Source organism: Dermacentor variabilis, chromosome 5 (assembly GCF_050947875.1).
Source record: "Dermacentor variabilis isolate Ectoservices chromosome 5, ASM5094787v1, whole genome shotgun sequence".
Taxonomy (NCBI): domain Eukaryota; kingdom Metazoa; phylum Arthropoda; class Arachnida; order Ixodida; family Ixodidae; genus Dermacentor; species Dermacentor variabilis.
In genome coordinates this window covers 59015814-59037273 of record NC_134572.1, presented here as the reverse complement: position 1 = coordinate 59037273, position 21460 = coordinate 59015814, and the positions used below count along the sequence as shown (strand labels likewise).

At 46.1% G+C, this 21460-nt stretch overlaps 1 protein-coding gene across 1 annotated transcript in view; it reads right to left on the bottom strand.

Moving 5' to 3' along the window:
- The window catches only part of LOC142582637 (protein turtle-like), a 121966-nt gene that overhangs the window by 6852 nt on the left and 93654 nt on the right, over positions 1-21460 (bottom strand). Inside the window, exons 5-11 of the mRNA XM_075692547.1 lie at positions 18834-19136; positions 14614-14904; positions 9422-9715; positions 8099-8404; positions 3348-3476; positions 760-787; positions 13-116 (exon numbers count right to left, since the gene is read on the bottom strand). Coding sequence (XP_075548662.1) covers positions 13-116; positions 760-787; positions 3348-3476; positions 8099-8404; positions 9422-9715; positions 14614-14904; positions 18834-19136 — 1455 coding nt within the window. The remainder of the gene's footprint in view (positions 1-12; positions 117-759; positions 788-3347; positions 3477-8098; positions 8405-9421; positions 9716-14613; positions 14905-18833; positions 19137-21460) is intronic.

Below are 21460 nucleotides of genomic sequence, written 5' to 3'. Positions count from 1 at the left end.
ATAAATACTTACATTTGTAAGTAACCTGGCAGAGCGGCGTGTCTGGTATAATGTCGGGTCCCTTCTCTTCAACATCCGCAAACTCGTCAGCATCTTTCTTTAGAAGCGTGTTGGATCTTAAAAAATAATGTTAATTGCCGTATTTCATTATCAATTTATTCACGCAAGTTACACAGCTTGCAGAAGTATTTATTGCAGTTTTTTCAGCATCATATCGCAAGCATGCGGGTCTAAATTTGACATGCACAATCTCTATTAAGCTCAATAAAAACTGGCTAAATGCGTCCGCATGTAACATTTGTCATGTAGCAAGACCATGACGAAAAAAAATACGAAGTCGATGTTAATAATTTGTTGAATTGTCAAGGTCGCTTTATGGAGTCTTCTTCAGTCACGTATAAGTAGATAAATCACCCAGATTGCGCCCAAAACAGGAAAAAATAGGGCAGCGCCTAATTTCCTGTTTATGAGAGTGAGCGACATTGCTTCTCTCAATATTCTAAGTTTAAAGCGATATCTTGTTCCTACACGCGATTTCTAGAAAAGAAAGTGAAAACAAACAAATCAAAAGTAAAGGTCCTGAAGCCGCCTTGATCAAACAGAACAAGCTGCACACGATCCGACTGCGGCCTAGTGACGCGATGTTAAACTACTTTTCAACAGAGCACAATTTTGATAAGCGTTTTTCGGTGTATACATGCAATCGATTATTGAGTAAACTGCTCAGAAGAAAGCAAGCAAGTTGATCCGGCTACTTACTTTTCATCGCCAGGTTCACTGTACGTGTCTGATAGGAGAAGGCAGAAAGGGGAAAGGAGCACACACGAATAATAACCACCTGTGACTAATCTCTTACATGAGCCAGTAATTGCACACCAATTACGGCATAACCATGCACCAGTGGTACAATTAGGGTCACGCCCGAGAGAAGACTGATAAGCCACGAATAAATGCTTTGCAGGAGCTGATAACATGGAGCCATGAGTTGAAACCTATTGACAATGACAATAAATAAAGAGAAGCTGAACATTTTTCATGTCGAGTTGCGAGCAGGAAGGAACGCGTCGGGAATACGCAGAACGCGGGATTTAGGATAGCTGGAGCAGCCTGAGCTTTGGTCATTGTGGTAACTATGAACGGCAAGTTGTTTCTATGCCGAAATCGGCAAATGCGCAAGCGACTTCGCAAAACGTTTTTTCGATGGGCAGCTGTTCAGATCTCTACAGTCCGCCATAAACGTGTTGAGAAAAGTGTTAACAAGAAACATGTGCAGTTTCAACGTTCGTGCTCAGTGCTTAAGAATAAATAGTTAAATCAGGACGAATGTGTGTACGGATACACGGGGCCTGAGTGTATGAAGTTGAGAAGAGATTAAAGTAAAAATCTCGTTTAAATTTCGGAATCGCAAGAAATTTTTCATGTCTAAATCGGTAACTGCAAACAGTATGTACTTCCCGGGTTGTCTCAAACGATTGCTTTATCAGGCTCTAACTTTGACTGAAATAAATCTTTGAAACAATAGGATAAGTACATTGCGACGCCCCGCAGAACTTAATAAGGTTGGAGCGAATTACCGAAGCCACAAGGTATTATTTAACTTTTACTAATTTATTAGCGGTTCGCCATTCTAAGCGAGTATAAAACAAACGCCGTATGAAAAATAAATAAAATGAACAAAAATGAACATTTCCTGGAATATGACAGACATATCAAATCACATAGGGAAAATCTAGATTCTTTACTAAGAAGGCGGCCACTAATACTCGTGCCTAATATAAGAAGATATAGAAAGTTCTTGTGATTTTCTGTCATCATCATCATCATCATCAGCCTGGTTACGCCCACTGCAGGCCAAAGGCCTCTCCCATACTTCTCCAACTACCCCGCTCATGTACTAATTTTGGCCATGTTGTCCCTGCAAACGTCTTAATGTCATCCGCCCACCTAACTTTCTGCCGCGCCCTGCTACGCTTCCCTTTCCTTGGAATCCAGTCCGTAACTCTCAATGACCGTCGTTTATCTTCCCTCCTCATTACGTGTCCTGTCCATGCCCCCCATTTATTTTTCTTGATTTCAACTAAGATATCATCAACTCGTTTGTTCCCTCACCCCAATCTGCTCTTTTCTTATCCCTTAACGTTACACCCATCATTATTCTTTCCATAGCTCGTTGTGTCGTCCTCAATTTCAGCAGAACCCTTTTCGTAAGCCTCCAGGTTTCTGCCCCATACGTGAGTACTGGTAAGACACAGCTGTTATACACTTTTCTCTGGAGGGATAGTGGCAACCTACTGTTCATGATTTGAGAATGCCTGCCTAACGCACCCCAGCCCATTCTTATTCTTCTGGTTATTTCAGTCTCATGATCCGGATCCGTGGTCACTACCTGCCCTAAGTAGATGTATTCCCTTACCACTTCCAGTGCCTCGCTACCTATGGTAAACTGCTGTTCTCTTCCGAGACTGTTAAACATTACTTTAGTTTTCTGCAGATTAATTTTCAGACCCACCCTTCTGCTTTGCCTCTCCAGGTCAGTGAGCATGCATTGCAATTGGTCTCCTGAGTTACTAAGCAAGGCAATATCATCAGCGAATCGCAAGTTGCTAAGGTATTCTCCACCAACTTTTATCCCCAATTCTTCCCACTCCAGATCTCTGAATACCTCCTGTAAGTATGCTGTGAATAGCATTGGAGAGATCGTATCTCCCGTCTGACTCCTTTCTTTATTGGCATTTTGTTGCTTTCTTTATGGAGGACTACGGTGGCTGTGGAGCCGCTATAGATGTCTTCCAGTATTTTTACATAGGGCTCATCTACACCCTGATTCCGCAATGACTCCATGACTGCTGAGGTTTCGACTGAATCAAACGCTTTTTCGTAATCAACGAAAGCTATATATAAGCGTTGGTTATATTCCGCACATTTCTCTATCAGCTGATTGATAATGTGAATATGGTCTATTCTTGAGTAGCCTTTACGGAATCCTGCCCGGTCCTTTGGTTGACAGAAGTCTAAGGTGTTCCTGATTCTATTTGCGATTACCTTAGTAAATACTTTTGGTAAATTTGGTAAATTCGGAAGAAGCAAGGTAACAGAAGCTAGGATTGTATTTTTTTAGCATAGACAAAAATTACACGTCGTAAACGAATGCAAACAATATTATTCAACATCTTTGTTTTTTTTAAACGATCGTGTCTTTCAACTTAGAGCTGTAGCTGAGGTCTATGAAAACTCCGAAAGTCGCAGACGACTGTCTCACACGATCTCTCAAGTTTTCGAATGATGTTTTTTCTCAACTGAATATTTTTCATCTGTAGATAATAAACGTGAAACGCGTTAACACAAACCTCGCTTCCTCTTCAGGTATTTGTGTTTGACATAGATGACGATCACTAGTGCCGCGATCAGCAATGTCACAATGAGACCAAGTAGCGCTCCGATTATGGGCCAGGCGGTGATCATACCACGGCTTCCAGCTGAAAAAGAAAGCAAACAAAGACAAGAACAACGCTGCAAACAAGATACAAAAGCAAGACTTTAAAATTGCTAAAATTGCTGCAGTACATAAAAAGTACCGAACCCATAACTAAATCCCTTAACCTAGACGCGCGGTCATCATTTGTAATCTCCTGGTCCGTGCTTATAAAAAACTCCATTCCATTTCCTAGTTCGCATCGCTGTCTATTCGCATGGTTCCGTTCAAGATGACAGTACGGATTTTTATTCTGCCTTCATTAGACAATTTGTTGAGATGCAGCATATCGTCATGTGTTATTTTTTACAAATATAAGGAGCTAATTAAATTATTTCTCTGTGCTTCAATTGTCTTGAAGTCAGAGTGAACGACGTTTCACGCCCCATCTAACTAGATGGGGTGTGAACCTCAAGCCGATGGAACCAGATTAAAGCATGCTTAATATGGCTCCATGTTTTCGAACCAACGTCAGCAACACATAGGCAGCGGAAGGAGAAAAAGAAAGGTCGTTTACGAAAAGAGTCGATTTACTGGTCCCGTCACATCTGATTGATTGCCGCCCTGCAATTTCAGCCGAGCCGGGAAAAAAAAACAAGGGAGACAGTAAGTACCCGCCTCGGCCATCAGGCTATGATATAAACCACACAAACAATATGAATATACAGACGTACTTAGAAAAAGTAGTACTGTGAAGCGTTCTGCAAGCTGACGTGGAAAACAAATAGGCTCTATTTTATTCCCCGACAGGGCCCTCAAATGTTTCTTTTAGTCTGTGCTTCACAGCATAAAATACACAGAAGGATAGGTTGTTTTTGATATTTGCGGAATTAAAAAACTATTACGATGGGGCTTGCAAATGGTTACACAGATCGGGTGAGCATATCCGAATAAGTGATTCCAGTAACACGTGATTTACAAGAACATCGGCACACAAGATGTGCGCTTACATAGCCATTGATCAAGGGTGTCAGGGCAAGTATTTCGTTGGCAATCATGGCGTGCTTTGTGCATCCGCTTATAAATCTTCAGGTCATCCTTTAATATTTGTCTATTCTCAAAAAGACCATTTATGCTTTCCAAGACAGTTATAATTTAAAACCACGTTATTGCATAGCTTGAATGCGTCGTCATAAACGAGAACAGTGCGCATACTTTAACGAAGACGCTTGCTATTTCGAAAAGCGCGATGACAGTTCATGGTGTTTACTTTTAGAAAGCAGCACTGAAGTTATGAGAGACTGTCTAACGAAGGCTTTAGATTGATTATTACCGCTTTGGGGTTGTTCAACGTGTACCGAAATGGTGCTCTTACATTTCGCCCTCAGTATAGTGCCTCTTTATAACGCGGCCGGAAACGGAACGCTGGACCACGGGCTCAGGATTAGAATGTAAGAGATAGGCCATCGTGGCCGGATTTAGTTTCTGCACTGATGATACTTTTCTCGAGCATGTGCTACTCGGTCACGCTGCAAACTGATTGTTATAATTGATTACGTGCACGAACTTTGTCGTCTTTAATTTCCCATCCCAACTTTAGGAAACAAACGGTCGTTTGTAACACCAAGTGAAACACTTTCTTTCTCTGTTTATGAGAAAATTTATGCGCAGAAAGATACAGTGTAGCTCGGTAGTCGGCACAATGAAAACAGCTGAAACTTCCAGCATTAAGTAAGTAAAATAAATGGCATGTTTCGAACGACCCGAGCAGTGAACAAAATATGGACAAAAAAAAAAGAAAATAAAATCGGACCCTAACCCTATTGGCGCCTTTAGACGCTCTAGTCTCAGGCGAGACCTGGGCTTCCGACGAAGAAGCAAATAAGGAGGTCGTGTTCTGCAACACGCCTGATTACAGGAGCTGTGCACGTCGTTAGTTGCGTTAGACATCCTGACTGCATCCCAAATCAGTCATTAGTCGGGAATAGCAGCGCATGGACGATGGCGGCTGAATTGCGTGCGAAAACCAGGAAAAATGTTAACGACAGAGTAAAATTAGAGAAGTAAGGCACCGATCCACGCTGCCTTTAGCGAATAGCGAGGAAGAAGTAACGGAGTGAAGCAGATGGGCTTCCTAGCCCGGCCGTGCTTATATAAACGGCGGCTGCAAAGTCGGGCTATGGAAGGACACCTCCCACAGCTGTTCATGCTTACCAAGGCCAGGCCGCGCGCTCTGGGGCTGCGCCAAAGTAGCAAAATTATACTGCCGCGAAAACATGGAAATGAGCTGCGCTCGTGCCTTTGAAGCCACCGCTTTATCGTCGCGCGCCTCTTTGTCCTCTCTCTTTTCCGTATCTTCTACCCCTTACGACACCACGGAGGAAAGAAGTAGAATTTGCATGGTAGAGACCTTATCGTACAGATTACCTTCTTCCCCCGCCTTTTAGATACCGTCACGACACAGTTTGAAGGGAAAAGAACGGCGGAATGTTTTATCCCGTTTTTTATTATCATTTAGGGGAATCAGAAGGCCATACGTGGCGATGACAGGATGGAGAAAAGGTAGGAGGAGGATAAAGAAGTGGCTGAAATGAGGTGAAATTACGTAGACAACGGGGCACCCCCTTGCTGCCGCGTCCCTACTTTCCCTTTCTCTCATTCCGGCCCCAAGGATCAAATAAAGAAGGGAAGAAGGGAAGAGAGAAAGAAAGTGAAGTGGTGGACCGGGTGCGAAACGTTTGCCGGTGCCGCTGAAGATCGCTGCGGTGGAGTTCGTAGTGACAGCGGGAACGGCGCTTTACTGTGTATGGAGGTCTTCACTTCCTCCTGGGAAGAAACAGGGACACGATTGCCTCGCGAAGACATCGAAGCGGTGGTTTTTGTGCCTTGCGCATAATGGTGTTATTTTTATGGCACGGTCTCCAGCCTTTTCTCAACCTCTTTTGTTCCCCAAGGATTTTTACCCTGATCGTTTCTCTTCGGCTGCTTCTATACTACGGGAAATCAGGAGGAGGAAATTAGGGAGAGAGGCCATGTGTAAGAACTGTGGCCCTTCGGGCTCGCTTTTTTTTTGTCCCTCGAACCGCTGTATAGGAACAATGGAGCAACCATTTCAATAGCAGGCGTATTTTACTGTTACCTTTTCATGCGGATACAATATGTCAAAGATGGAAACAAAGTGAGGTCTGGCGCTTATATTTTGACGCAGGCCTTTCTTTCACGCAAAGTAAGATAAAGAAAGGCGTGCTAAGGTTGTTAAATTGACGAGCGCACAATGAATAAATTGCAGCTAGAACACGACCGCCATCGAATCTCTTCCACCCTTTTTCTCCTGGGTTATTATGGTTTCTAATAATAAGTACCATAGTCTGGTCTGAAAGAACGCATAAAAGCTTTCATGAAGCTTTCATTAGAGAAGTTTCTGGGACCCGAAAGAGTGAAGAAATAATTCCCGTAAGACATAATCTAGAATGATTACTTTTACAGTAGGAAAATAAGGATTCTGCGTTTTGGTTACCACCACTAGAGAAAGTCAGGTGCAGCTCTGAGACTACGCGATTATAGCTTCATATTTGTCATCCCGCGTAGCAGTGAGCGAAGATTCCTAGCTATCACAAAAGTTTATTTGAATCATGGAAATAGGTTGGAGAGGTCTCCGTGTGTGACAGATATTGCCAAAAACTTGTTACTTCCTGCTGCTGTTTTGGAACCATCGCCGAAATTGTAGTTTTTTAATGTGAACAGCAATCTTTCGGAACCTCACGCACTTTTAGCTACATATGTCCATAGGTGTCAAACCTCTTCGATAATGAACATCTGTTTCTCTCTCTCTTTCTTGGCAACTTGAGGCACTGGGTACTTGCCCTAAAAACAACTAAGAAGCAAACAACTTCGGCTGGGCGTGTGCCCCTGGGTAGACAAGAAGAAGAAGAGGCAAAAATGTGAAGAACTCGGCAACAGAACATTTAAGCAGTCAGCTAAATAGAAGGGGAAAAATCACCATAAAGATTAGCCCACTGCGCAGAAAGAAGTGAAGGTAACATAATAGGACCAGCACGTGTATTGAGCCAGGAGCATTGAGCTACACAGAAGTGAATAATTTGGCAATATGGTCTGTCGCTAGTTGCGTCAGTGCTAATCGCATTAACTTCGACATTCATAGTGTAATGGATTATGCCGCAATTATTTTATTGAGGAACTGGCAAAGCCAGAAATGTGTGCATAAGGGAAGAGGCTGTAAAGGTGAAATCAGATGCACTGGTAAAAGAACACCGTGCCCCGCTTGTGAGAGGTAAACATTGGAGAGGAAGAGAAAGCTTACACGCACTAGTGGTGCAGTGGCATTGCCTACCTCCACTCGTGTTTCTTTTTTTTTTTCTTTCAACATCAATAACGCGTAGAAGTCACCAGTTCCAACCAGGGCAACAGTTTTCGACTTCAGCGTCATAAATTCAACATTGGCTCTGGGGTCAAAGTAAACAGGAGAACTAGTTCCACCGAAGTATTTAAGAAGACTAGGACTTAGCACGGCATATGTAATTGCCCCCCGACATAGCTTCTCCGCATTGATTTTTACGCGCGTAGAAACCCAGTACCCGTACCCGATTGTCTATACGCCACAATAATACGTCAAATATGTAAATATATGTCATAATAGGTGAAAGCGTCAAGCAGGCATGCACTAACCGGTAAGCTTCTCGGCGGGCCGCAATGTGCTGACGACGAAGTGTACGGGCGACCGGTGTCCCTTAGGGTTGGCTGAGTAGAGGAACACTCGGAAGGTGGAGCCCCCTTCGAGGCCGCTGAAGCTAAACGCCGGTCCAGACATGGACGAGGCGTTAGCCACCAGCCTGTCAGTGTCGGCCTCGCGCAGTTCAGCCACGAACGTGACGGGTGCCACGCCACCATCCCAGAAACCCTCGGAGCACTCGAACGACACCGAGTCCTCGGTGCCGTTGACCTGGCTGCAGTTGTTCACCGGCTCCGGAGGGCCTGCGCAGATGGCAGGTGTGGTTACATTAAAATGAGTCCTAGAGGGAAAGGCGGTCTGCCAGCACTGCTTAAAGAAAAATAATAGGTATGTAAGCAATGTATTATATCACAGCGTCTGTTACGAAATTGTGAGATACTCAGAAATTTTGAGAGGAAATCGAAGAAATGAATGGTGAAAATAGCAGAAAGAAACATTCTATATTGGTCGTGGCACGGTATTAAAGAAAGTCGCAGTTTGCCGCGAAAGACGCAGCGTCGATTGCGATAGCAAATTAGTAGACAGTTATACGAAGTAAAGTTAGTAGTTTTATCGGCCGTATAAACTTGTAAACATTCGCTTACTAACTGAATTAAGCACAGTCCCACGCACGCACAAGCAAACATAAAAACGTCTCACTCGATGACCACGGAAACTAGCTCTCAAAACGCTGGGGGGAGGAAGCGCGGCAGCAGCAGCGAGCGAATTGTCCTTCGTGCTGCCTCTCGCTTTAACGGGAACAAGCGAAATAAGAAGGTATGAGCCCTCCACGCACCTCGAATCTGTGCTTCTCGTAGATCTCTTTTAAGATAGGGCCCGCGCGGCTAGGCCATACTCAGCAGCCGCCTGAGTAAAACGCCTTCCTTCACCCTTGCGGCTCGCGCGCTACCGAAGATCGCTTTCAAGATAGGGCCCGCGCGGCCGCACGATGCGCAGGACAAAGGACGCACATATCTTGCCGAGAATTAGGTAAATGCTGTAGAAAAGTGCGTTTGTTCTTCGCTAATTATGGTGAACTGAACGCCACTTACAGCCGTGGTTAATGCAATCATAGAAGATGAAGGCAGCCATAGAGAGATACTCAGAGTTAGAGAGCGAGGAAAAGAGGTAGGTAGAGGGGCATTGCTTTTTCAAAGCTAGGGAGGATAATATAGTGGGAAAAGATTTAAAACGATATCACATTTTAACAGAGCGATGTCCACGGCTTTGCAGCTCATTAGTATGTAGCATGAGCTCGCCTCTTATTCGTGCGCACTCACCGGCGGGGACGATGGTGAAATTGCAGGGTGCCTGTTGCTTGCCGATCTCGTTAGCGCCCCAGCAAAGCAGGAAGCCGAAGTCATCTTCATTTAGAGGGGAGTAGAGGGCCGTGCTGCGCGTCAGCGCGTGGCTGTAGCTGGCTAACTCCAGGCGCTTGCCGCTGGAAGAGCTGTTGAAGCGCCAGTGGAATGTCACGTCCGCCGGATCTGCCTCCAACTCGCAGCGCACGGAAACCGACTCATGACGTGACACTCCGTAGATGTACCTTTGGTCAGGCTTGCATACGGGTGCGTCTGCGGGGAAAGACAATCTCGTGGTTTACAGAGCCCTGTAGGCAGAACAAAATTCTAACTATGCTGCATATCTGCCGCTTTACATACGTAAGATAGCAATACGAACGTCGCATGGACTCGATTAGGCTTGTGTTCTGGCATGGTAGCTGTGTGAATACACGTGAAACATTTTCAACAGCTCGTTCTTAAGTGCTTTTACAGCGAAGCTATATGTCTAGCGGATTTATCCGTTTCTGTGCAGAAACCTCTAGTGTTCTGTAGAGAGCAGTGGAAGAGCTGATTTGTATTTAAACATTTTGAGCCATAATATTGGAACCCCTGGCACCCTCCATGAAGTATGACGAGCATGGAGAGAAAGAAAGAGAGAGAGAGAGAGATAGTCGGGTTCTTTCACCTCTAACCCCCGTATTCAGAAATGCATCCTAATTTCAAGCCCATGCTTCACTTTATTTAAACGACGCCTGTCGTCAACGCGCCAAAAGAAACGCAGTGAGCGTCTTCGGCGCGTTCGCACCAGGCGTCACTTTTATCAAGTCAAGCATGAGCTTCGAGTTGCATTCTTGAATACGGAGGTAAGTGCGCGATTGGCCACGTGTGCGTGACGTAGTTGTACTGTCGCAGCAAATCGCGCGCGCATCACCGAAACCACAGATCTGTGGGGGAGGAGTTTATTTTCGTTCTGATGGTGCATGGTACGGCCGCGTGTCGGGTACACTCCCGGGGACCAGCGAGAGTACGAGCGGCGATGCCGCGAGCAGCGACGTTGCAACCGTCGCCGTCGAGCCGCCGACACGGCGGCGCTGGAAGTGCGTGCCCGCGCCGCCGAGTGTAACCGTCGCCGGCTTCCGCGCTTCGTGCATACGAGTAACGCACGAAGCGTACGAGTAACGCAGCGAGCGCACGAGTAACGACGAGAACGATGCCGTTAGCGACTACCAATGGGACGTCACTATCGTGTATGTTCGACCGGCCGCATCTAAACAAGACCGACAAAATGCCATGCGTGATGCGTTCTGGGAGATCTGCGATGACGACCAAACGCACGTGCTCGTTGTGGCTGATTTCAACGTGCATGTGTCGCAACCAGACGCCACATAGATAATTTCATCCATGTTAGAGTGGTTCAGACCGCAATGTCACACGGATACCAAGGTGCCGACGACCATCATGCGTACGTGTTTTGTCTTACATTTTCCAAGAGTCTGCTCAGCGCGGTCGTCGCGGAACCTCTGGCCGTTTATCATAGTGACCATAAAGCGACCATTGTACCGTTCATAGCGCCACCCTCCTGAGGCGGTCTTGTAGCAAAGGGTGTGAGGCGGGGTACACAGCTTAGTAATAGGTATGCATGTGTGTGATTCTGAGTGAAAGCTACTACAACTAAATAAAATATGCACATCAAGCATAGTGTATGAAACTGTGTATTACATGCGAAGTGACACCCACGAGGCCTTCCCTATATACAGCTTCGCTGGTCATCCACCTTGACAGTCTGGAATGGAGCTTTAATTTTTTATTCAATGTGACTTTATTCTTCGCAAGGTATTACTTGTTTTTCACCGTACGTTACAGTATGTGTGTAGCCGGCACCTCTACGAGACACCGACTTATTCTTACATCTAATCAAAAAAGAGAGAAAAAGCGAGCATTGACGGCACGAAGTTTTCTGCCTCGGTGTATTACCTAGAAGGATTTGCAATGCTTCCGTATTCCGCTTTGACGCAATAAAAGTCGCAGTTTCGCCAGAATGGCGAAGCATCGATTGCAATATCCAATTAGCAGACAGTCATACGAAGTAAGGATAGCGCTTTTATCAGCCGTATCAACATGTAAACAATCGCTTGCCAAGTAAATTAACAAGTATGGTGTCAGTGCACACAGCAGACATGAACACATCACACTCGATGACCGCGGACTCTCACTGTCGAAACGCTGGCGTGAGCAAGCGCGGCAGCAGCAGCGAGCGAAGTAACCTTTGTGCTCTCTATCGCTTCGACGAAAACTGAACACCGAGAACACACAACACGCACAAAGCTACGAGCCGTTGATGCACCTAGGCTCTGCACCCAACGAAGATCGCTCGCAAGATACGGCCAGGCGACCGAGCGCAGCCGCCACATAGTAGAGAGTTTTTGAATTGGGGAACCAAGCGGCTTGGGGATGCAAGAAAATTGCGGGCCGCAAGTGGGCATGCGCAGAATCCAAGTCATTTTCGGGTTCTTGCGTTCGCGTAGTCCCAAGACCCCAAAAGTGGAAACTAGCGTGGGTCCCCAAGACGTCTCGGGTCTTAAAACAGCATAGTCAGCTTGTAGTGCTAACACAGTAATTACGTTTATTGTATCTTATTGTCCATTTCTTGCTCAAAAGTGCATTCTGTTTGTTTTTACTTGTAAGAAAAGCTTTTGTTTGTTGTTTTCAAGCGCCTTTTTATTTGCCCCACTGCAGCGTCCTGAGCGCTCGACCCAATGCTGTCTGCGTTTGACCCAATTCTCAAATTCTGCTGCTCCTCAAAACCCAAGAGCAGCCTACGCAACGCGGCTTGGGGACCCAGAGTCTTGGGTCCCCGATTCTAAAACTCTCTAGTAATATGCAGCTGCAACCGGAATAGAACACCGCCCCCCTACCTCCATTCCCATCGGCGTCTGGCTACATTATTGGGTACCTCTCGCGCGACGGGAGAAGACGCACTTTCTGCCCGCCCACCCCCCTCCCTTTCACGCAGATGAGATTGAGCCGCGATCGTCGGCTCCCCTCGCACTCTTTCATTCGCACATTCAGCGCAGGGCTCGAGGCGACGGTGTTATCGCCCTTGGAAGGTGACGGCAGAAATTCGCCTGGACTGTCCATGTAACTTCTCTCGCAATAAAAATGCAGTTTGATAATTATTCTTTCGTTTTTTTAAAATTAAATCTCGGCCATTGTTTTCAAGAAAGTGTGGTAGTTCAGTTTGATATTATAATACCGTTATTGCTAACAGTACTGTTTATTTCAGCTTCCTGGTGTCGTGAGTGGCAAAGAACATGAGACAATTACTTGTAGGGCTCGGAAAGAGACTGTCAGCAACGAGAAAAATAGAGCAGTGCGTGAGGATGGTAATAGAAACTAAACCGTAAAAATAAAAGCATGTTGACTTTTTTCTCACAGATAGAAAAGTAGGCAGGGTTATAACCGGTTTACTGTCAAACCGCCACAACGTTGGTGCACTCTGGCCTATGCGTTAAGAAAGGGTAGAAGGCAGGCAGTTAGCAGGGGTGACCAAACCGAATAAACTTCACGTTTTACAAGGCTGAAAAAGGTTTCGTTTTATCAGTAGGCAGAGGCGGTTGCCCTTCCATTTGCGTACTTTTATGGCTACTGCTAAAACACCGCCCAGAACTCGCTCGCAGCTTTCCAGGTTTAGCCCCTTTAGTGGGGGCTGAAAGATTACACATTTCTTACAACGTTCCCTTCCCTCGAGCGCTATGTCTCCATTCCTCGCGCTCAACCGCCTACGCAGTAAATAATCGCAAAGAAAGCTGCTCGTACTAAGGTGCGCAATGAAGAAAAGTTAGATCATACTTTTTTTATGACTGTAAGCACTGGTGCCGTAAAATTAGGAGAAAAGAAAAAGCTGTTCTACAACGTACCTCGCGCCGAGAAAAATGAAGAAATAATCAGCCATTCCACTCTGTGAAGGTGGTTGACCAGCGAAGCTGTTTAGCACACAACACGGAGGTGACACGTAGTTTTGAAAAAAAGGCACGAACTCATTTAATGATTTCATGGTTGGTCATCGTGAGGAAAGGTACGCACACTGATTTATTGTCTTGATTGGTGGTCATTATTTCACTCTCCAATGCAATCGCGTCCTTCGATAATGCGAAATCGATGCACGTACGCCGCTGGATGGTCGGCTGGGCCGGATCGGTGTGGCATCGCAAGGGGTATGTCTGCGATACGGAACGCGTAAACCGCTCCCTTTTCGGTACCGACACATCCACATTGAAATCACCAACAGTGACAGCAGGAGTAGTGTCATCCCAGACAATTCACGCAAAGTGAGCAGGCATGATCCTCATGAGACTATGAGTCATTGCATTTTTTGCTTGCTTGAGCCATCGCTGACGGGGATATGAGCCATTTATGATGACATTTCTCGACATGCTGTTCTGTATGTTGCATGCGTGGTTTAAAAGAAGTTGAGCACCGTTACCTTCACTTTGCTGAGTGCTTGTAGCCTCTGGCTTACGGGCAAGGTGAAATACACTATGAACGGGAGTATGAATGCTTACGGAGGTATGAGCCATTTATGACGATAGTTTTTATTCACCGAGAACAAAAATACACAGGACCCTAGCCATATACAGTTTCGCTGAATAAGTAATGGCAATATCGCGTGAATGTGAGTCAAATGCAAAATACAGCGGTTCCCGAACCTTATACTTTTTTACACTTTTCCTTCTTCAAGACAATCCAACGATTTCTTGGCCAATCCCCTTTAGTGTGCAGCAGCCTGGCGATGGCTGCGACGGACACCGGTGAAGGCGGCGGCGGCGGACAGCATCGCCAACCGAAAAGGACTATTGGAATGAGCCAATGACAGTCTAAGCTGTAAATATCGGGGTGGAGCTACCTGTTGTGGTCTATACTACCGCTCATGGGACATCATTATTGGTCGATTCGCGAAGTGGCGTAGGAAGAGGTGACGTGTAGATTAATTCAACTCATCCGTTTCGGTGCGGGTAGTTCAAACTGAGGAGCAGCAGCATGACCTTCGGCGACAACTTTCTACGCAACGAAGTGATAATTTGCTCGATGAAAATGACGACATATTTCTAGACCAACAATCTTTCTATCTAGCTCTACTTAAATTTTTCCTTTGGTGTCCCTTCAATGTTGCACATATTATGCCTACTCACATTTTATGCGTAGCATGAAGACGTTGCTGGTGCCGTGGCCTTCCCGGTTCATCGCGATGCACTTGTACCGACCGCGGCGTGACCGGTGCACCTTCTGCAACACCAGTGACTGGCTGCTCACGATGACGCCCGCACTGGTGTTTGTAGTGACTTCCTGCCCCTCGAAGAGCCACGTGACTTCGTTGGCCGGCGGATTAGCATCCACGTCACAGTCGAGGTACACGTCACGGCCTTCGCGGATGTCGTCTTCCCTAAGGTTTTGGCCTAACCGCAGTGATACCAAAGGTTTGTCTGCAAAAAAAAGGAAAGATATACGAAGATATTTATAAGCAATCAGAAAGGTGTGCAATGCCGTTGCAGTTTTCTTTCTCAGTGTTGGTCGAATGTCGCACTCACTGCATTCGTGTTGTCAATCGGCCAATCACTAAGTCAATCGACTCCTCGCTTAAAGAGCCCCTGAACCAGCCCTCGGGCTTAATGAAAAAACACAGTCCGCGGATGGCATACGCTGCTGTGAACATCTCAGCCAAACTTTGCAGTCGTGCGCAGCGCGTGGAGTTCGCAAGTTGAGCGCGAAGTCACTTTTTTTTTTCAAACGCTCGCTATTCAACAGAAGCCTACTCCTCACTCTTTGCTGGAGGCTTTATTTCGTAATATAGGAGATTGCCATACGCCGCCGTTATTAGCCAATAGCCGATATCAATTCACATGGGTTGAATCAGCGCGCTTCTTCCTACCGTTACTGTATATATTTATTGGCGAACTTTAATAAACAAGCTGAAGTAAGCGAATATCTACTTTTGAATTTCGATACAATTAAGTACTTCCGTAAAATCCGATTATCGTCTGCTCACGGTAGGGCGCGGCATGCCGCGTAGGAGTTAAAATTTGGCCACCCTGCTTCTCGGTGTAGTAGCCATAGGGCCGCGCTAATTTCGGCTAGTTCTGAACACTCAACTAGCCACGAACCACGCGAAACTTAAGGTCAGACCACATGCAGGCTTGCCAGCGCGCTTACTACTGGCTGGTCCTGTATTGATGCGCCTTGGCATACCTCGCTTTGTATTGAGCTATTGATAGCGCTTTAAAATGCGCAAGTTGGATGCGACTTGTCTCCGTCAGTCGAGCTGGTGCAGGACAAAGCCCAGCTCCAGTTCCCCAGCCCAGCTCCAGCCTGGCCATGCCGCACGATGAAGCACGACCAGACTGGAGCATATGAGCGCGAGCGCGCATTCACCAAGCCCTCTCCTGCACAAAACAAACGTTCTACAGTTGCATGTAGCCGCGGTCTGCTATGTAGCATATAGATGCCGCAGCCGCCGCGGGGTGCCGTGATGAGTCTGTTGGCTGAGCGCACTTCGGCTCGCTGAGGACCACTGCGTTTGGCTACGTCTGGCACGTCTAGCGCATTGTACGTACCAAAATCGGCAGTGACGTCTACGTGAGCATCGAAAATAAAATTTGAACGGCGCGCCATGATAACATTCAGTAGGGGGGGCGTTGTGGGCCTGTCCGTCTGCCCCGTAGCCTTCGCAGAGCAAAGGCCTGAAGAAGGAATGAGAGCACAGCGAACGTGATCATACGCGGCCTTAGATTCCGATCTTCGTGCTCTGTGGGTATTAAACTGCAAAATTGGAAGCAACTGTTTCAATTGATTTTATCCTTTCAACCAAAGTGCAGTTTAATGTTGTAGAAAGGACGCAGCCAATATACCAATATCATAAAAAATAATCCTGTGAATTAGCAAGTCACTCAACAATTGGCAGTTACATCCGAAGGTTGAAGCACTCAATGCAATAGCAAGGTTTAGTGTTGGGCTTGAACTTCTCGGACGGTGTTCGAACGATACACGGGTCTGACTAACGCGGATGCGGCATACGCGGGTGCGCCAAAATTTCTGGCACCCTTGAAAGGTTTAACACGCGGTGTAGTACGCTGGAAAGTTAATGCAGTCGACCTAACGTGATCGGTCTTGAGAGCGGGAGAGCAGAGGATTACAAAGGTTAACAGTTGGTGGCGCCGTGTTGAAGGAATTTATCAAATCTTTAGAAGCCTGAGGCGAAACCCCCAACGATCGAAACACGTAATGTTGACGCTCACCCGTTTCTTCTTCATCTCACAGATGTAGCAGTGTAGTGCGTGGAGATAATTGCTGTCCCGTTCATTACCATCGCACCGTTTTAGGTGGAAAGGTAATTACGAATGCGCCGCAGGGACAACGCGACTGCTTATCTTCGTTTGTAAACGGATCAGGATCGGCGGAATTCTTCGATCACCGGCGAAATACCTCGATCCTCGAGGAAATGTTAATGACTTACACTCAACCGAGAGGGGCGGCCATGAGGCGAAGAAACACTCAGTAAAACGTATACAGGAGAGTTTGGTAAAATGGAACCTGACGAAAGGCAGCCTAATGTGAGCGCGTGCTTGGGCCGTATATGCAAATGACTGGCTTCGCACTTCAAGGTATATCTAAGCCGCCTGAAACAGCACAGCAAGCATTAGCTTTGCCTTAATTTATACAGCTGAAGACGCCTTAACGCTGGCCTAAATCAAAGTGCGCCGTAGATTCGGCACTTTGACCTGTTCAACAAGTGTAGGTTCCACAGATCTCGTGCTAAGCCGACAAGGCTTCGTAGTTGCATTTTCCTCTTCTCGTTTTGATTTAACTCTGAGTTTCATCGCCGTAAGGGCACCATGGAAGGAGACCTAATTTATTCTGTGTATGCCTTAGGTAAGCCAGCAAATAAGGGAATACGGCATAGGCAGGGTGGATTACTGCCCGAATGATCTTCCGCGGAAATTTTCATAGACGAGAGCAAGTAAAATCTAATTGTTCACAAAACACATTTAGCCACGCACAATCTCGACAGTTCTCGTGCTAAAATTTCAAGGCATAGTGTAGATCAAATACGGAAGCAGGAACCATATGACAAATTAGACATTACGTAGTTGATAAACAGCCGTCTAACAAAGGACGTCTCTGCAGCCAACGTTTCCACAAAGCGACTTGTCATCATCGCGGTCCGATGAAAGCAAGTCTGGTATGTGTTGTTTTCCTTTTGTCGCGTGCATTGAGCTTCATCGTTTTCGAATATGCTTCGCCAACTGGTCTATCTATAGACAAAATTCTAACTCTTCTAAAGACAAATTCCTTCGAAACCAGTTTAGAAACATCCCTTGTCTGAGCACTGCAGTGTTCATCTCTTTAAGTGCCCGTTTCCCTGTCTACCTTTGTTTTCTTCAGTTTACTAGACTCACATTTATGCCTAAGCTTCTTTGCTAGGAATATGGATGTCGACACTGCACGTTAGGAAACGCAGTCTTTCAATAATGTTTTGATACTGTCATGACAGTGCAGAACACGTGGTCAGCATGCAACTGCACGAATTAAAGTATATCTACCAGCCAAGTGAATGGGCCAAATTAGCATTATTTGGGAAAACGTTGCGCTCACGGGGCAACACAAGAGCAGTTGTTAGCTTTAACTGCAATCTAGACATCCACATTATCAATAATTAACTGTAAATTAGAAAAAAAAAATACATAAACATTATCGGCAATTCACAGACTACGCTTCCTCTGGTTAGCGCTGACGGCTTACGATAAGAATTGATAAACTCCAAATTAATGGAGACTCCCAAGCTCTTACTAAACATTGTGTCATGAGCATAGCTTGATTAACTGCCCACACCCACACATTTCAAATATTTCTGGCAAGGATGGATTTCCGCAGGCATTGTTGTGGTTGGCGAGGGTGGTGGTTGTGTTGCAGTTATATTTCGACAGGCATGCTTACACAACGATTTAAGCATGCGATTGTTCCCCATAAGCCTTTCAGAAGTGGACATTGAAGCGGCTTACGAAATGTCCGTTATTATTCTGTTTAGAGAAAATTCTGATGGTAAGCGGACGACTCGTTTTCTAACCATATTAGGCCGATTCCTTGGAGCAGCACATTGACTGGAGGCGAACTTGGCGTAAGCCTCTGCAAGGCAAATTCTGAAACAGCGTATTTCTTTCAGTGGGAAAGTGGAGGCACAGCGAAGATGCAATGTCCACATTTAAGGATTATGTTTCGAGTCCGTAGCGAGAAGGAGGCGCTAAGACGTGGGAATGCCAAACGACCATAATAGGGCGCTTGAACTTTTGTGCCAAATGGTAAAGGAGCGACACTTCCTTATGTTATCTCTCTTTTTCTCCAGTAGATATATACTCACAGAAGACGTCCAGCTTCCATCCTTCCTCAATGGCACTGCCTTGTATGAACTGGTTCTCGGCCCGGCACGACAGCACCGCTCCGTTGTCTGCTTTTCGTGGCGTGAAGAGGAGTACGCTCGAGCTGGTGCCCTCGTGGTTGTTGTCGCCCTGGTGTTCCTTAGCCGACAGCAACTGCTCGTCCCCCTTCCACCAGGTAAGCAATGCGGGAGGACGCGAGCCGCTTGACGAGCATACCAGCTCCACCGGGTGGCCCGCCGACAATGGATGGCGCGGGGGCTGGATGGCCACGTCCAGTGGGATCACTGCACGTGATCGACGAGCAACGTTTACAGTTTGGCGTCTGGGATGTACAACACCAAATAAGTGCTGCTGCGATTCTTCAGATGCACCAATCGATAAGAAAGCTCGTTACGAACTGAACGATGAATGCGTCAGTGTGTGTGCATGCAGTGAACTTTTCTTTTGCTCCTTCTGCTTATCTTTCAGTCTGTTTTTCCATTCCCCAGCTCAAAGTAGCCAACCGAACTCAGCGTGTTTAAGTTCCCTGCTTTTCACTTACCACTTCTTTCTACTGTTCTCTCTGCCTACACCACCTCTCTATCGACGTGAAAGTACCAGAGCTGTTGCTGCAGCCGCTCATGATGTTGATGGTGTTGCTTAAAGTCTGAGCAAGTGAAATAAATCTACAGCGTGGGAGCCGTTTCGCGAGACCTGGAACAAAGACAAATGCTAATACTAAAGACGAAAAAATAATAATGAAAATCTGCCTTCCGGATAGAATCTGGTACCGAGTTTGCAACGCTTTTCTTTTGAAAGTGCTTTTTTGCTACTGGCCAGCCACTTTCGCTAATAATATGTGCAACGTCAGGATTGGCTGAAATTTTCTCTTACGAACAATTCGAACTTAGGAGCGTTTTGATAATACTGGTACTGAATGGCAAGTGTTACCGAAAGACAGCAATATTGAAAGCACATATGTTGGAAGTATTGCCTTCGTTCGAAAAGCAACAGAGGCACCGGAGAGAAATATGGCGGCTAGTAGTGTACATTAGCTGAGCGTCTTAAAAGCCTTCTCAATTCAAAGCTGATACACTGAGCCTGGGCGAAGCAGCAGGCAACTTGCGCGTTTTCAGCGCAACTTATATATGTTGGATTGGAGTGAAGCATAAAGCCAAATATTCAGATAGTCTAAGTGATTGAGAAACAAAACGAAGTAATAAATCACGAGACGCAATGTGCAAAAATGTATACTTATTTACTTGAACTGTCTCGCTTTACAAAAATTTGTGCGCTGGTACTTCGCGCTCACTATATGACATCGCATGTTCACAATGTTGCTTGTGGTGCGGTTATAGGCTTAGCATAATGGGAATGGAAAAGCATTTTAATAAATGAAGCAGTTCTTGCGCTGAAGGTGAAGACATTAGATAGTGAGAGAGAATCTTTTTCGATTTAGTCTTTCGCAGCGTTCGGCGCAGGGCAGAACAACCCAGGAGTCGAACCATGTCTGAGCCGGAGCGACTTCCGATCCGACAAGCACCTCAATATTTTCCATCCAGCTGAGTCGAGTGCCATATTTTGTTCCGCTGTCCCGCTCATCGCAAAGCGGTGCGCACGCACGCATTTAGTTCATGCCCAGAGGATGAGCGGAATGGGCTACTGCAAAGCTCAAAGCTAAAAAAGAGAAGCCTCAAAATCGTCACGCTAATGGGAAGCTGAAAGGATTGCTCGTTGCCGAGCCGGAACCGCCAGAGAAGACTCTAGAGAAGGAGACGGCCATCGTGAACGTGTGCTAGGGAAGAGGGCAACCCTTCAAAGGGTGCATTAACATGGCACAACTGGAACATGGATTTATTTGAGCATGACTATTTACTATATTACGTTCCTGGGGCTCTGTTTTCCAACATTCCATTTAATTTTCTGCTTTTACATGATCCGTCACGTTCCGACACTGATGATGCTGGTGACGCGGGGCCTGGGAACGAACGGCGAAGGCGAGTTTAATGTGAAATAAAATGTCTAGCTATGAAATGTACCTCATCAACTGCGTGAATGGATACCCAGATTAGACGGAGGCTGTGTGTCAGGTAGCAAAAATGGAGGGTGCCGGATAATTTGATGCCGAAATATCTATACCGCTTTGCGCATAGCTGCTTGATGAAACTGCAAATGCCTTCAGTACACATCTTCGGAATCATCCATGTACAAGAATAACTCACAGTGTTATCTTTACACCTTTGCACACAAATTACTCAACCCCAGTTGAGACCCCACTTAAACTGCCTTCGCTAGCACAAGTACTACTAATTGTCACCATTATCGAATATTAACACAGCAAAGAAGTTAGCTCATCCACGCTCTCCCGTGACGCTGAAGTGGGACGACTTGGCGAGATTGACGCGAACGCGTCTGGCATGCGTCCAGGTTTGTATAAAGACGCAGACACATTAACTAAGGGTTACGGACTGGATTCCAAGGGAAGGGAAGCGTAGCAGGGGGCGGCAGAAAGTTAGGCGGGCGGATGAGATTAAGAAGTTTGCAGGGACGTCATGGCCACAATTAGTACATGACCGGGGTTATTGGAGAAGTATGGGAGATGCGTTTGCCCTGCAGTGGGCGTAACCAG